This window comes from Alosa pseudoharengus, unplaced genomic scaffold (assembly GCF_046254945.1).
Source record: "Alosa pseudoharengus isolate Yale_2024_CS ecotype anadromous, Long Island Sound unplaced genomic scaffold, YU_APseudo_1.1 YU_APseudo_1.1_scf_24, whole genome shotgun sequence".
Taxonomy (NCBI): Eukaryota; Metazoa; Chordata; class Actinopteri; order Clupeiformes; family Clupeidae; genus Alosa; species Alosa pseudoharengus.
Window position 1 is genome coordinate 8,810,808 of NW_027468689.1, and position 14,565 is coordinate 8,825,372.

Sequence of the window (14,565 nt, forward strand, 5' to 3'; positions counted from 1 at the left end):
AGAGGCAAACATTCCAGTACTCAAGTTGAATAGTTTGGAAAATTCTACAAAATGTTTATTGAAAAGCAAGACAGGACAGAACATCTTTGTTTACAATCTCGGGGGGAACATAAGCTCATTTTGGGGGGGGAAATAAAGCTTTTCAAAGCATTGTTGACTCCAGCCTCTTTCACAGCAAGATTCACCTGCAGAGGTAGATTTCTTGCATAACCTGAGAATCAAACTGAGGCATTGCCAAAGACAGGAACAGTTTTTTCTTTTTTTTTTTAAATGTGTGTCAAAGTACCAATCATTTCCAACCACCCAAGGGCTACTTCTCATTGAACATAACACCACTTAACCCTTAAAGGAGTATGTTGAGATATGAACGTTCTAAAGAATATCTGGGTTCATTGAATTCAACATAGAATTTTAGAACCTTCAATTGTTGCGGAACTTAGAACGTTCAAAAACCTACACCTTTAAGGGAGGACATTGGATGAGCATATAACAACTCTACACTCACTGCTCAGGTGTTCACTGCATGTGTTGAGGTGAAAATCTTGCGAGGCACAAGCGAGCCTCTCCACAATCTAAAAGCACATTCACATTTCTAATGAGTTAGTGAAGAGTATATAATTATGTATTATGAAAGTCAGGCTGGTTAAAAGTCTACTCCATATGGTTTAAGTTCTCAATACAAGTCAGAGGCTGGTTGAAGTCTACTGATCCCAAATCCATTCTCTTGTTTGGTCATTAGTTTGGCAATGTAGAAACATCCCAAATCTCCCCCAGGACACTGCCACTTTATATATACAAAACTGCTGAGCCCTTAAGCCCTCTGTGCCAACACTACATGCCCACTGGTCTGATCAGCATGTCCATTACTATTAAGACCAAATGTTTTTAGCAAACACATCAGCAATGATTAGAATGCTATGGATGTTTAAGTGTTATAGGGACAACAGGATGATAGTGATTACTTCAAAAGACCCTTCTATTTTAAGTTTCATTAATAATATTGTTTTGGCAGGCTGCAATGTGCCTACCTGGAATGTCAATGAATGGAACATTTTCAAAAGCATTAATAAATGAATGTCTCTTGTAATAATTTTTCTAAGAGACCCTAAACCATAACATAACCCAATGTGGACAGCAAACTCAGACCTGAGAGTGTGGCATGGTAAACCCTGTTTCCTTTCCATTTGATGACAGACACTAGAGGGCATTAAGGCCGTTTGGCAACAAGGGTGAATTTCTACATTCATTCAGTTCAGTATTCCACATTGTGAGCAAACTCCACAATACCTTCTGTTCCAGCGAACATCAGCATGGAGTGTAACGCATGAATTATACTATTTTATTCATGTTCATTACTGAGTAAATTGTTTCTTTAAAAAGGAAAAAAAACACATTCAGAATTTTCAGTATATAAAGTATCAAATGTGTCAAGGCCCCATATGTCAATCAACCGAAAAGTATGAATTTCAGTCATCTGCTTCCAGTTCGAAAAGAAAATGTCCCAGCCACACCAGACAGTTGAGTTGAACAGCATGATCAACATCAAATCACAGGAAACATGATTCTCCTCATAAGAGCCAGCAGCAACAGCGCCGTCAACTGACTCAAATCCAGTACAATGGGTGAACAGGTGCGTGGTAAACAGGTGTGCGCTGACCAGAGTCATACTAATGTTTAGCCATTTAGTTGCTAAAACGAATCCATTTACGCTCCACGCCTCAACACGTGTTTGTTCAAACAGATTCTGGAACTCAAACTGATCTCAAATGGTGCAAAGAAGTGGCAGCAGCATTTCAATGGGACCAACATTTTGACACTGAAGTCAACAACAGTGTCCATCCAAAATTAAATGTACATCAAAAATGTTGATAGCAGCCTGATCAAACTAGCCCTTGAACTCAAGTCGCCCATGATGCACAATCACTAAAGGCAGACTCCAGATCCACAGATGTTTAAAAATGCTCTAGTCTAGTGAAAGCTAATATGAATTTTCACCCAAACTTTGGAACCTAACTTTTACGGTTTTGCGTGACCTTTTGCTGCAATATGGTATAAAAGGAAACTTCTTTTCACTTATAATGCCCAGACATTTCTGAAGTATTAGGAGGATGGTCAGAAACAAAAAGAGGTGACTGTTAATCAGTTATGCTTGGCTAAGTCAACAAAGCAATGTTTTTAACATTATATGCATCTGGAATATTTATTCTGATCCCACAGGCCAGAGATGAGAGCTACATCTTTTAGATGGAGAACAAAAATGGTCCCACAGATCAGCAGAGAGAAGAGACTGAAAACAGAGACTCAGAATAAGAAAAATAAACTCTAAAGCTGCTGCATGACAGCCAACTTTGACCACATGAAATTTCCTAGGAAAATATGTATGTGGTAGATGGAACAGGAAAAGAAAGAAGTGCTCACCACCAAGCCTAGCATCCCCATGTACAGAGCGGTTATACTCACTAACGCAAATGCAAATCTCTTCTCAAATCTTTATAACTATTACACAAAAATATATATACCTCCACAAAAAAAAAAAGAACAAAAAAAAAGGCAGCAGCCCTGGAGGGGCCTGGCTCAGACGTCTAGTTGCTCATCGGTGAGGAGGGAGGAGGGCTCTCCGTCTGGCTGGAGTCCAGGCTCCTCTGTCCCCGGCACTGCCTCCACGGGCTCTGCGTCTGCGTCAGGCTCCGGTGAGCGGCTGCTGTAGGGTTCCTCCGGCTGGGGGTCGGGGGGCCCCGTCCCCTCCTCCACCGGCTCCTGACCCTGCATGGTCTGCAGCTTTTCGTTGAGCTCGGTGCGTTCCTTCTGCAGCGCCCTGCACAGCTTCTCCAGCCGCTCCACCTTGCCTTGCTGCGCTTTGTAATGTTTGTCCCGCAGGGTTTTCTGTAGGGCCACAGCAAACAACATGGCTCAGAGCAAAAACAAACAAACAAACAAACAAACAAACAATCAAAATCACGACAGTGATCAGTGACAGTTTGTAGTCATGCTGGAGGCATTGCATAACCACACAACTGACCACCCTCTCACCTCCTCCGCCATCTGAAGCAACGCCTGGTTGTTGGTCTCCCATTTGGTTCGCCATAATGTCGTCTCCTTCTCTAACTTTTTTATCTTCTTCGTCATCTGCGAACAAATGAACAGACGTCACTTTGGCTCACACAAGTGTGTGTGTTGAGATACTGATTCATACTACATACATTTGGGGCAGCCGTGGCCCACTGGTTAGCACTCTGGACTTGTAATCGGAGGGTTGCCGGTTCGAGCCCCGACCAGTGGACCGCGGCTGAAGTGCCCTTGAGCAAGGCACCTAACCCCTCACTGCTCCCCGAGCGCCGCCGTTGTAGCAGGCAGCTCACTGCGCCGGGATTAGTGTGTGCTTCACCTCACTGTGTGTTCACTGTGTGCTGTTTGTGTTTCACTAATTCACCGATTGGGAGACCAAATTTCCCTCACGGGATCAAAACAGTATATATACTTATACTTATACTATACTAGACACAAGTGTGTGTGAGTTCAGATATTGATTTGTACCAGACACCACCCACCTTCTCCATCTCCTGTCTGAACGTGGAGAACACTTCATTACTCTTGGCCAGAGTCGTCTGAAACTCTTCAAACTTGTCCATGTACTGGGAAAGCTGCAAGACAGCGTAAAAATGATCCTCAGGTAGGTAAGGCCGAACTTGCATGTCAAAACACATCAAGAGAAAAACCGTGAGTCTGAAATACCTGCTGCTTCAGTTGGATCTCCTGTTCTTTCATCAGTTCACATTTGTGTCTCGTCTCTGTAGCGTCTTTTAAGAGCTGGATGGAATTGTGGAAAGTGCAAGCACCTTTCAGTTAATGATTGCATCGATAAGACCAACACAAAATCTACTGACATATTCAACCCAACTGGTCCCTGCTTCAAAGGTGTGACAGTGAGCACACCCTGGATCTACCGGGTAGCACAGGACATTCGCACACCCTGAATCTACCGGGTAGCACAGGACATTCGCACACCCTGAATCTACCGGGTAGCACAGGACATTCGCACACCCTGAATCTACCGGTGACTCACCAGCTCTCTCTCCCGCTGTTGCCTCTCCTCCACCTGCTTCATCAGCTCTGCCGTGCGCTTCAGGTTGGCGTCCACCAGCTGCTGCTGCAGCTCCTTGTGCTTGAACACCTTGTCAATATGCTACAAGTAAACGGGGAGAGGGTTCAGCATTGGTTCATCGTCTCACAAAAAAACGTAGATGTTCCTGCGGCCCGCCGTCTATTGGCCATGAAAAATACTGGCCCGCGGCCAAAGTTACTTGCCGACCCCTGTTCTAGGATGTAGCCTACAGATGAGGTGTTTGTAACTACATACCAATGCTAGAGATTTTGTGGGCTGTACTACAAAACGATCAACCTGTTCTATGAACAAAAAAAGTTAATGTACAGGCCTGCCTCAACCACTTCCAGAGGTCACTCTGAACAGGAGCATGCACTTAATTACTACTTATGGGCATCATCCTGGCACCACGCTGACTGCGATGCCAAGAGGACCTCCTCTGTGTGCAGGCTGGCTGCAGCTCACCTCCTCCCGTAGCTCATACTGCTCGATGATCTTGTTGAGCTTGGCGGCCAGCTCCATGTTCTCCTGCCGCAGCTTGCGGTTGTGCAGACGGTGCTGCTCCAGCTGGTTCTCGATCTCCTTCAGCGTCACCTGGAAATGCAGCATGGCCTCCTTCCGCTGCTCCTCGTACTCGCGCGAGCTCCGCGTGTTCTCCTCCTGCCACGGCCATAGGGGGGTGGGGGGACATGAGCATGTTCACAGGGCTCTAGAACATCATATCACTGAGAAAATAAGCATGTTCACAGGGCTCTAGAACCTTATATCACTGAGAAGATAAGCATGTTCACAGGGCTCTAGAACCTTATATCACTGAAAATGTAGGCATGTTCACAGGGCTCTAGAACATCATATCACTGAGAAAATAAGCATGTTCACAGGGCTCTAGAACCTTATATCACTGAGAAGATAAGCATGTTCACAGGGCTCTAGAACATCATATCACGTAAGGGATAATGGACGACACGGTGGTCTGTTCACAGAAGTTAATGCACGGTCGAGGTTGTAAAACGGCCCCGACGCGAAGTGGTGCATTAACTTCTGTGAACAGACCACCGTGGAGTCCATTATCCCGCTTATTCCACTGTTGCCACGCTTTTAATCGCTAAAACTGTCTTGTTTGTAGAACTAATTTCTTCCGACACAAATCAACTAATTTCTCAACTCACAGGACAAACTGCCGTTACTAGTTCTAAATGGATGGTTGCTATGGCCAAAGGCCAGTCGTTAGTTCTATCTCTCCCGTTGTCAAGCGGGCGTATCCCAAGATTCTAATGAACTTTAGCTTTGAAACATCGCTATTTTACTTAGCCTGCTGTCATCCATCTAGCTAAAAGCCACCTCCGTCATATGCTGCAATGTTGCAATGTTCTGAACGTCTGCATTTTACAGCTCGGATGCAACGTGACAGTTCATTTAAACTTCACAACGAGTTTGGCGAATTAATATACAAGTGTGATACAGCCAAAAAAATGGATCTACTTCATAGGTGTGCAGATAACATACGGTTAATGGTCGTTCTAAATTACGTAGGACAATGGGAAATTCAACCAAGCAGTGGAATAATGAGAAGATAAGCATGTTCACAGGGCTCTAGAACATCATATCACTGAGAAAATAAGCATGTTCACAGGGCTCTAGAACATATCACTGAGAAGATAAGCATGTTCACAGGGCTCTAGAACATTATATCACTGAGAAAATAAGCATCTTCACAGGGCTTTAGAACATCATATCACTGAGAAGATAAGCATGTTCACAGGGCTCTGGAACCTCATTTCACTGGGCAGGGATGTTTCTGAGCCCTTTAGGTAAATCATTCTAATGGACCTACCCAAGTCCCTTCTTAATGATGCTTGAGTTCTTGGCACCAAGTTTCATTACATTTTGGGATTACATAAAACTTGACACTTTCACCGGGAATTTACACCGCAAAAAAGACGCAAGCAAGAGTGAAACGTAAATTGATCAATTTACACTGCCTCCATCTCTAGCGTCAACACAACAATGTTGCCTCTGCCTCCATCTCCAGGGATTAAAGTGAAAAAAAATTGTTTGACTGAACTTTTTTCAGGTCATAAGTCATAAGGCTACGTTGTTCATATCTACCTATAGAGATAGCACCCCTTTTGCGGTCGCGACCTATTGGTTTTTAATGTACAAAAAGATGCAAACAGCAAAGTAAAGGGAGTATTCGCCTTATTCACACGGCGGCCATTGTTTAAACCAAAACGAGGCTACAGGGTACACTTACTATATAATTAATGCCACCTACAGGTGAATGCATAGAACATAACAATCCTATGGTTTGTGTACCCTGTAGCCTCGTTTTAGCCGCCAATGGCCGCCATGTGAATAAGACGAATTGAGAGTGTTCTTGATTGAGATTTCCTGATGAACAAAAATATATTTTAGATTATAGATATAGATTAGCCATTGCAGTTCATTTCTACTGCAGCAATGTTGTAGAAAGGCTTTAACACACTCTTATTTAGTTACTTCAGGCCAAAAGTGTTTAAAGGGGAGATTTTTTTCTTGTTAATATGCAATTCAACCCCAAGTAAAATCTATAAAATCAAGTTTGCAAGACTTCCCATTTCCTCATCAAAGTAACGAATCAGAACATTCTAGATATTGTTCATATTTCCATTTGTTGCCTCATCCGCATTTAATGAAAACATGGTAATTTTTAGTTTTACAGACAACTCAGTTTTCCAATGAGCAGCAATACTGTGTGTGCTCATGAAGGAGGTCTGCACATTTGATAACGACAATCTGGAGACGGCGCTTTTGTCTTCAGCAACAGATTGTATAAGGTTGACAAGAGGTTGCGATATGGTGAGGGACAGGTCGTGTTGCGCTATGAAAGAACATGCGTAGCCTACTTTCTAAACGTAAAAACGGTCAGCCATAGATAAACGTAGCATACCTCTGTCGTGGTGGCTAGTTGCACCAGGTAGGGAAGATGTCCTGAAGTGCACGAACGTTAACCTTATGGCGGTCTTCTGATTGGTGGCGTGCTAAAACGTTTTCCTATTGCATCCATAAACAATTTTCTTGCAGCGAACCGCGCAAAAGCAAACCCCTGGCACTTTCATTTCTTTACACCATGGCTTGTTAGTTCTCCCCTGTGTCCAACAGCTGCCCATCTTGCAACGCATCCATGACAGCTAGTGGCCTTGCCAAATAGACGCACACAAATAATGACGCTAATATGCGAGGTTCTGGTAGGCCTACTGGTTATGGTTTTGTGCTATAAATTAATAATATTTTATATCAAAGTTTTAAGGTGACTATTTTAATTGTATGGTTATTTTTTGTCAACATACACTTACAACCTACTGTCGTTAAAAGTGAGGCCTTAGCAAATTGGCTACAAGGCTGGCTGTCTGTGCGTCACAAACACGACTGACACCCTTACTCGACAGTTCGCGATGATGACAATATTATTATTATTTTATGTTAACACGCTCAGTCAAAACCTTCCGTCGCAAATTGTGAAAAACATTGTTGTACATGTCATAACAGACGGGATAATAAATTGCAGGCTACGGTTTATATTGCTTCGCTTTACACATAATGTTAGTTGCATTGATAAAAAACTGTAACAGTAGTCTACATCGGGTGGCATAGCAGGCTATCTGTTCAAGTCATAGGTGACACCCAAAATGAATGACCTCCCCTGACAAGAGTTTGCGATAGTAAGAAATTGTCTACATTGATGCACGGAAAGAACACAGCCTTCTTCTCCGAATTCGCACATAGAGCTCACAATATCATATCCAAAAAAGTTAAACGGATTGGCCAACCTCATCAGCTGTCTCGATTGTGTCACTATAATCCAGCTTTTAGACCGTTATAGTCCTCCATACGTGTTCTTTCTTTTTAAGCAAACGCCCGAGACAAGTGTGTAGCTACAACATAAACAAAGCGAAACTCATGGCTGACGTAGGCTGTCTTCTTGAGCGGTCACTGATTGAGACACAGAAAGTTCTCAAGAACACTATTAGGTCTTTAAACATTTACCTAATATTTGTAGTTGCCTTAAAAAAGGAAAAGCAAAGGTGATATCCCCTCCAATTTTTTTTCTCATCGGATCTGCATCGATCTCAAATATGACATTTCTAAAATCAAATTGACGGAAATCCTTCCTACGACGGAGAACTTTAATCCTTGCCATCTCTAGTGTCAACACAACAGTGTTTATCCTTGTGTTTTCATATGTGTTCGCTTCACATACACTCTAAAAATAGAAGTGAAGCGTAAAAATACACTTTCCTCTACTTTTAATAGCTGTAATAAATAATATGCACACATCCAGCGCTGCCAGTGTAAGTTGATACTGATTGTAATGGAATTCAGGACCGGGCGCTTGAGGAGCGACGGAAAAACGCTTCCTAAACGTCTCTGGTGTAAATGCCTCCAGTGTTACCTTCAGTGTCTTGTTGTGCCGCTGCAGCTCCCTGCAGAGACTCTCCAGCTTGCTGCGGGCCAATATGGCCTTGCTGTGCTCCCCCTGCAGATGCATCTTCTCCTTGGACAGCTGGGTCTGCTTCTTCTGCAGGACCTTCATCTGCTTCTGCATACTGCGGCTCTCCTCCAGCTAACCAGACAAACATATCAAACATATTACAGCTCTCCTCCAACTAATCACACACACACACGCGCACACACACACAAACATATCAAACATATTACAGCTCTCCTCCAACTGATCTCTCTCACACACATGCACACGCACACACACACAAACATATCAAAAATATCACAGCTCTCCTCAAACTAATCCAGTGGTTCTCGGGAGTTGGGAATAGACTAGAGACATGTATTTTGCGCCTATCTTTATTAATGCCTTTCTTTTTTGACAAGGAAGATCAGTTTCAATACAAAATAGCTGCACACAAACATAGGAGTCATAAACATACCGACATACGAATTAAAACATCATCAGATCCAGCAGACTTAAGAGGGGAAAAGGAACATGGAACCAAAATGTGAAAATAATATTTTAATGTTACCATTTTGCCGGGTGATTGGGTCAGGTGAAATTCCCCACCTCTAAAGTGGGGCATGACAGAAAAAGTTTGAGAACCACTGAACTAATCACAGACACATATCAGACATATTACATGAAGCAGGGAATTGGTGTCTGGTCCATTTTTTTACAGCAAGTCCCTTTGATTGTTTATTGTATGGTGAATACAACATTGGAACAACATGGTCCAAGCCCTTTGTTAAAGGTACTGCAAAACAAAGCTTTGTTATGCTATACATTGATTTTCCTACAACAAAACACCTTTATATTGAGTCCATTCCTCCGTCATCACGCTCCCCAAAAGTATAGACTATGAAGCACATTGTCTGTAAAGTGTGCCTTTGTTAAGAGGTGCGACTGACATGGCAGTTTCCCCAGTATTTTTCTTCCTCTCCATAAACTATTATCAGAGCTACATAAACGTATACATATACAAGTTAATGCCCTTACCAGATCAGCATACATCTTGCACAAGGCAGCTAGTTTCTCTTCAGGAGTGGCCAAAGTATTCAGAGCTTGCATTAACAAAAGTACTTCTTTCCCTGCAAAGACAACACACAGAATCATAATTCCAAAAGTAATGTAAGGTCATTTCTACACTCTGGTATCTTTATCTTATGTAATTCAATCAAGAACTAAATCGTGATTGTGATCATACAAAAATAGGCAAAACACCGTTATGGCTACTCTGGAAAGGCATAACATCATGACAAAACTTGTGTCGGAAACTAGGGAACTTACCCAACCCTTTTCTGTCCAAACTTTTGTCAGAAGCCCTATCCAGTTCACCAACGAGCGGGTCGATTTGACAGTCCTCGCGCCCTGGTGTCTCTCCCCTCTCTTCCTGTATGCAGCAACTGCTCATCATGTCCCCAAAATCTTCCAAGTTGTCGGCGCATGGGTTATCCGAATTCGGAGGGGAGCTGCTGCCTTCGACTAGTCCCCGCGCAGAACCCACGTCGATACCGCTAGCCTCCATCATTCGACCACAAAACTGAACGAAACAGTGCACATGTTAACTCCAACGTTACAGTATTTTAGGCGGATTCTTAGAGCGCACTCAGGCAGAGCGAACCTGACGTGCAAGCACTTTTGTGTGAAACATAGAACTGGCACAAAAAATGTAATAGTTATAACGTTGACTACAACACCTGCTTGCCGAGTACAATGTGTTGTTAATCAAGCGGTGAAGCTGAAGCCTTTAAGGCGCTCGAGAGGATTACCACGTGTTCCATAGCACACAAGTAAAACACCGACGCACATAGACAGCTACAGGGGCAATTGTATCTGATTATTCTGTACCTATCCGGCGAACTATCACAAATCAAATCATTGTACAAGTTCAACCACAGCACAAGTAAATCCCCCTAAAACAAAAACAACAGCATCTGTTAGGCCTAAAATACAGTAACAACACGTACTTGAAATCTCGCCTGAAATGTGTCACTGGCTGAATTAACTGCAAGGAAAGTGCATTACATAATTCGTAGCAAGTCGCCAAAATATGTTAAGTGTGATGCATGTCAGTACAATCGTGTTAAAGTTACTGTAACAGGTTGCTGACAATCATTCCATGTGTGACCATTGTCATATCTAAACAGGTCGAATAAGAGATGCCTCTTTCCCTGACCTGGTTCACAGTTACATTAGTAGAATCCACACCGGATGGAGCAACAGCAACTGTTTTAAAAATTGTTAGTGCTATCTGAAGCACTTTTGACCAAGCACAAGTATGTGGTCCACTTGCAAGCTTTTTGGGTTATTTTAAGCAGATAGCTAATGCTAACTAACGTTAGCTTGCTAACGACAACTTTCCGTACAAGAAATCTGAAATAGGAAACATAGTGTCTGTATCTTGTGTTCTATTCATCACATTAGACCAACCACATCGGCTTGTATTTAACATTTAGCGTTTTGCCGATACGGTTGTGTGAAACAGATTAGAACGATAAACAGCGTTACATTACCAAATTATTATATCCGATGTGAAGCCAAGTCCAAAGGCTGTGTTTGTAAGCTAGTGATGGCTAACTATAACCTAATGTTAGCTTGATGCTAATAACCTCTACTTCCGTCGAAAATATTGTTCACCAAGCTCGTGCAAAAAATACTCAACACATGAAGAAGACAGGCGTTACTGGGGGGAATAACGAAATACTGTCAACATGTGATAACCTGAACGCATGATATGTAACCGCAAGTATGCAATGCGAAAACCTACCTGAATGTTTTCAGTGTTTAAATCGACCCTGGTATCTGAGTAGGTCGCCATATTGTGACGAAATACTGAACAAGTATACATAAGGGAGCCTGTTGAGAGGGTCCTCTGAATTAGGCCCATCACAAAAATGTTTTAGTTTTCATTTTATAATTTGATAAATAGCCCCTGATTGAACTCAGACACGAAACACCTACATTCAGATAAAAATCCACTACTTTAAGTATTTGGCGAGGTTTATTAGAGGGTCACCAGGGCCTCTGAACAATCAGGTTTCTGCTGTTCACTGAGCCCACACTCAGGTGCATAAAGGTGCTTTTGGTTCTTTTCACTATGGTTCCATGGAGAAACAATTGCTTTGGGTTGAACCTTTACATCAAGTGAAAGGTTTTCACATTGGAAATGGTTCTTCAGAAAGACTAATTTCATGTCTGTTTGCCTTTATGCGATTTATAATAACTATTTACAACTAGAAATGCAATTCCAAGGAATTACCAGTGCATGAAAATGCTAAAGTTGTGATGTAAAATATCATGTATAGTTAAAACAGATAATACAGAGATGGTTACTACGGTGATGCTAGGATAGACATGGTGGTTGCATAGCTTAATAAAAGTTGATAGTTTAAAAGTAGACTGTTTAAAAGCTGAATGTAGATAGTTTAAAAGTTGTTGATAGACAGTAGATAGTTTAAAAGTTGTTGATAGACAGCTAGTTTAATAGATAGTTTAATGATAGTTTAAAAGTAGACAGTTTAAAAGTTGAAGGTAAATAGTTAAAAAGTTGTTGACAGACTGGAAGTTGAATGAATGTTGATATTCAAATAGTTTAATGGCTGTGTATAGGTAGATATTTGACGATAACTGAAAGTTGGAATGGCTCTAATGTTCACTAGCTGTTATGCTAAGATTTTTAACTATGCTAACCATGCTACTTAGCTAATGTTTTATAGCAGTGCTAGCAATGCTAACCTGCTAACCATGCTACTTAGCTAACGTTTTCTAGCAGTTTAATGAATGTTGATATTCAAATAGTTTAATGGCTGTGTATAGGTAGATATTTGACGATAACTGAAAGTTGGAATGGCTCTAATGTTTGCTAGCAGTTATGCTAAGATTTTGAATTCTGCTAACCATGTTACTTAGCTAATGTTTTATAGCAGTGATAACAATGCTAACATGCTAACCATGTTACTTAGCTAACTTAACTAACATTTTCTAGCAGTTTTGCTAAACATGCTAACTATGCTAGCAATGTTAGCATGCTAACTATGTTAACCATGTTACTTAGCTAACTTAGCTAATCATTTTTAGCAGTTATGCTAACTATGTTAACTAGCATGTTAACATGTTAGCATGCTAACTATGTTAACCATGTTACTTAGCTAACCTAGCTAATCATTTTTAGCAGTTTTGCTAAAAATGCTAACTAGCATGCTAACATGCTAGCATAATAACTATGCTAACCATGTTACTTAGCTAACTTAGCTAATGATTTTTAAGTTTTGCTAAAAATTCTAACTAGCATGTTAACATGCTAGCATGCTAACTATGCTAACCATGTTACTTAGCTAATCATTTTTAGTAGTTATGCTAACTATGCTAAACTTTTTTTAATTTTTTAACTATCTACATTCAACTTTTAAACTATATACATTCACTAGCTGTCTATCAACAACTTTTAACTTGTCATCAACTATGTCAACACTTTTCATCAACTATGACTCCTACCCACTGTAACTAGTTAGCATGGTTAACAAAGTTAGCATGTTAGCATTGTTAGCATTTTAAACAAAACTGCTAAAAATGATTAGCTAGCTAATCATGCTAACTATGCTAACCATGTTACTTAGCTAACCTAGCTAATCATTTTTAGTAGTTTTGCTAAAAATGTTAACTAACATGCTAACATGTTAGCATGCTAACTATGCTAACCATGTGACTTAGCTAACCTAGCTAATCATCATCGTTTTGTTTAACCCTTAGAACCCGATTGACGCAAAGTGCGTCAAAAAACACACCCTTTCTTCTCTGTTACATTGCTCCGGAACGGTTCATCGCAGCGAGATGAAACCTTTATTGCACGACAGAGCAGAAGTGGGGCTTTCCAACGAGACTACACACTTGTCTGTACGATCAAGTATGAAAATTAAAAAAAATCATGAAATTAAATCAAATTGCATCATATTTACAGTCTATACTTCTCTGCATTCACCTGCACACACATTACTCTAGTTTGAATTACTCGCGAACCCGTGATCGCATCGATATGGCAAGCATATCAGATGAAAGAGGGGGCACAGGGCTATCCATTGGTACCATGTTTATCGATCCTTCTTGCTTATAAAACCAGACGAAGTGACTGCAAAATAATAACGTCATGTACATAAACCAACGCTGCACACTCATTACTCTCGTTTGAATTACTCGCGGACCCGTGATCGCATAGATATGCCACGCATGTCAGATGAAAGAGGAGACTCAGAGCTATCATTTGATACCAAGTACATCCTTCTGGGTTATAAAACAGAAGAAGTGACAGCAAAATAATAACTTCATATAGCTGGACTTACCCCACGTTTGTGTCTGTTCTTGTGGCAAAGCATGTTTATAATCCAATGCTATCATGTGTTTCTCTATGGCAAAGCATGTTCATATTCCGGTTTTGAGATCCTAGCAAATTCCTGCATGGCATCCAATTCAAGGCTCACATTGCATCCCAATTTGTTCAACAAATAAACACCTTTTTTGCCTTTACTTTGTTCATGGCAATGCAGTAAAGAGTTGAGAATGATTATGACTGCATACACACAGGCACGCAGGCTAACACGCTACCTCGGGTCAAGTCAGGTCAGATCAGTTCGTGTCACAGATATGGAGCGCAGAAAGGTCATTTTTCATCACTAAATAAAAAATGGCATTTATTTCCGTAAATCACACAGCAAATATTTCTGTAAATTGCTCAGCCCCAGAGTATCCCTCCAACATGGCAATTATATTGCCCGATTCAGGACAGTCTGCCCTACACACACATGAAATGCATGTAGAGCTGTGAGCTTGCAGTGGTGAGATACATGTGGAAATATAAGAATTTTTATAATACACTTTTTATATTTTAATTATTTAAAAATCAAAATAAAATCAATGCTAGTATTAATACATGAAATGATGGCAGATCTGAATAGCCTAAACTCTCCTGAAAAAAACAATA

The 14,565-nt window shown here is 41.1% G+C and overlaps 1 protein-coding gene across 3 annotated transcripts; it reads right to left on the reverse strand.

Annotated features, from left to right (window-relative positions):
* Window positions 1-30: 30 nt before the first annotated feature.
* On the reverse strand, window positions 31-11,432 carry txlng (taxilin gamma). 3 transcript variants are annotated; one of them, XM_076303046.1, is made up of 10 exons: window positions 11,359-11,432; window positions 9,879-10,131; window positions 9,588-9,679; window positions 8,535-8,705; window positions 4,568-4,762; window positions 4,064-4,183; window positions 3,733-3,807; window positions 3,549-3,641; window positions 3,031-3,126; window positions 31-2,883 (listed from the first exon to the last, which is right to left on the reverse strand). In XM_076303046.1, exons 1-10 carry the CDS (start codon window positions 11,407-11,409, stop codon window positions 2,575-2,577), a joined length of 1,455 nt encoding a protein of 484 aa, XP_076159161.1. In that variant the 5' UTR covers window positions 11,410-11,432; the 3' UTR covers window positions 31-2,574. The 3 variants fall into 3 exon arrangements, with proteins under 3 accessions (XP_076159161.1, XP_076159162.1, XP_076159164.1); XM_076303047.1 differs by lacking the exon at window positions 11,359-11,432 and adding an exon at window positions 11,105-11,307; XM_076303049.1 differs by lacking the exon at window positions 11,359-11,432 and adding an exon at window positions 10,559-11,041.
* Window positions 11,433-14,565: the final 3,133 nt, after the last annotated feature.

Bases quoted from the DNA above. Each gene is read 5' to 3' on its own strand.
- txlng (XM_076303046.1), bottom strand. From the start codon at position 11,409: ATGGCGACCTACTCAGATACCAGGGTCGATTTAAACACTGAAAACATT. The intron at 4,763-8,534 runs GTAACACTGGAG...TGGCCGTGGCAG, and splicing joins GGCACAACAAGACACTGAAG to GAGGAGAACACGCGGAGCTC. The intron at 3,808-4,063 runs GTGAGTCACCGG...AATTCCATCCAG, and splicing joins AACAGCGGGAGAGAGAGCTG to CTCTTAAAAGACGCTACAGA.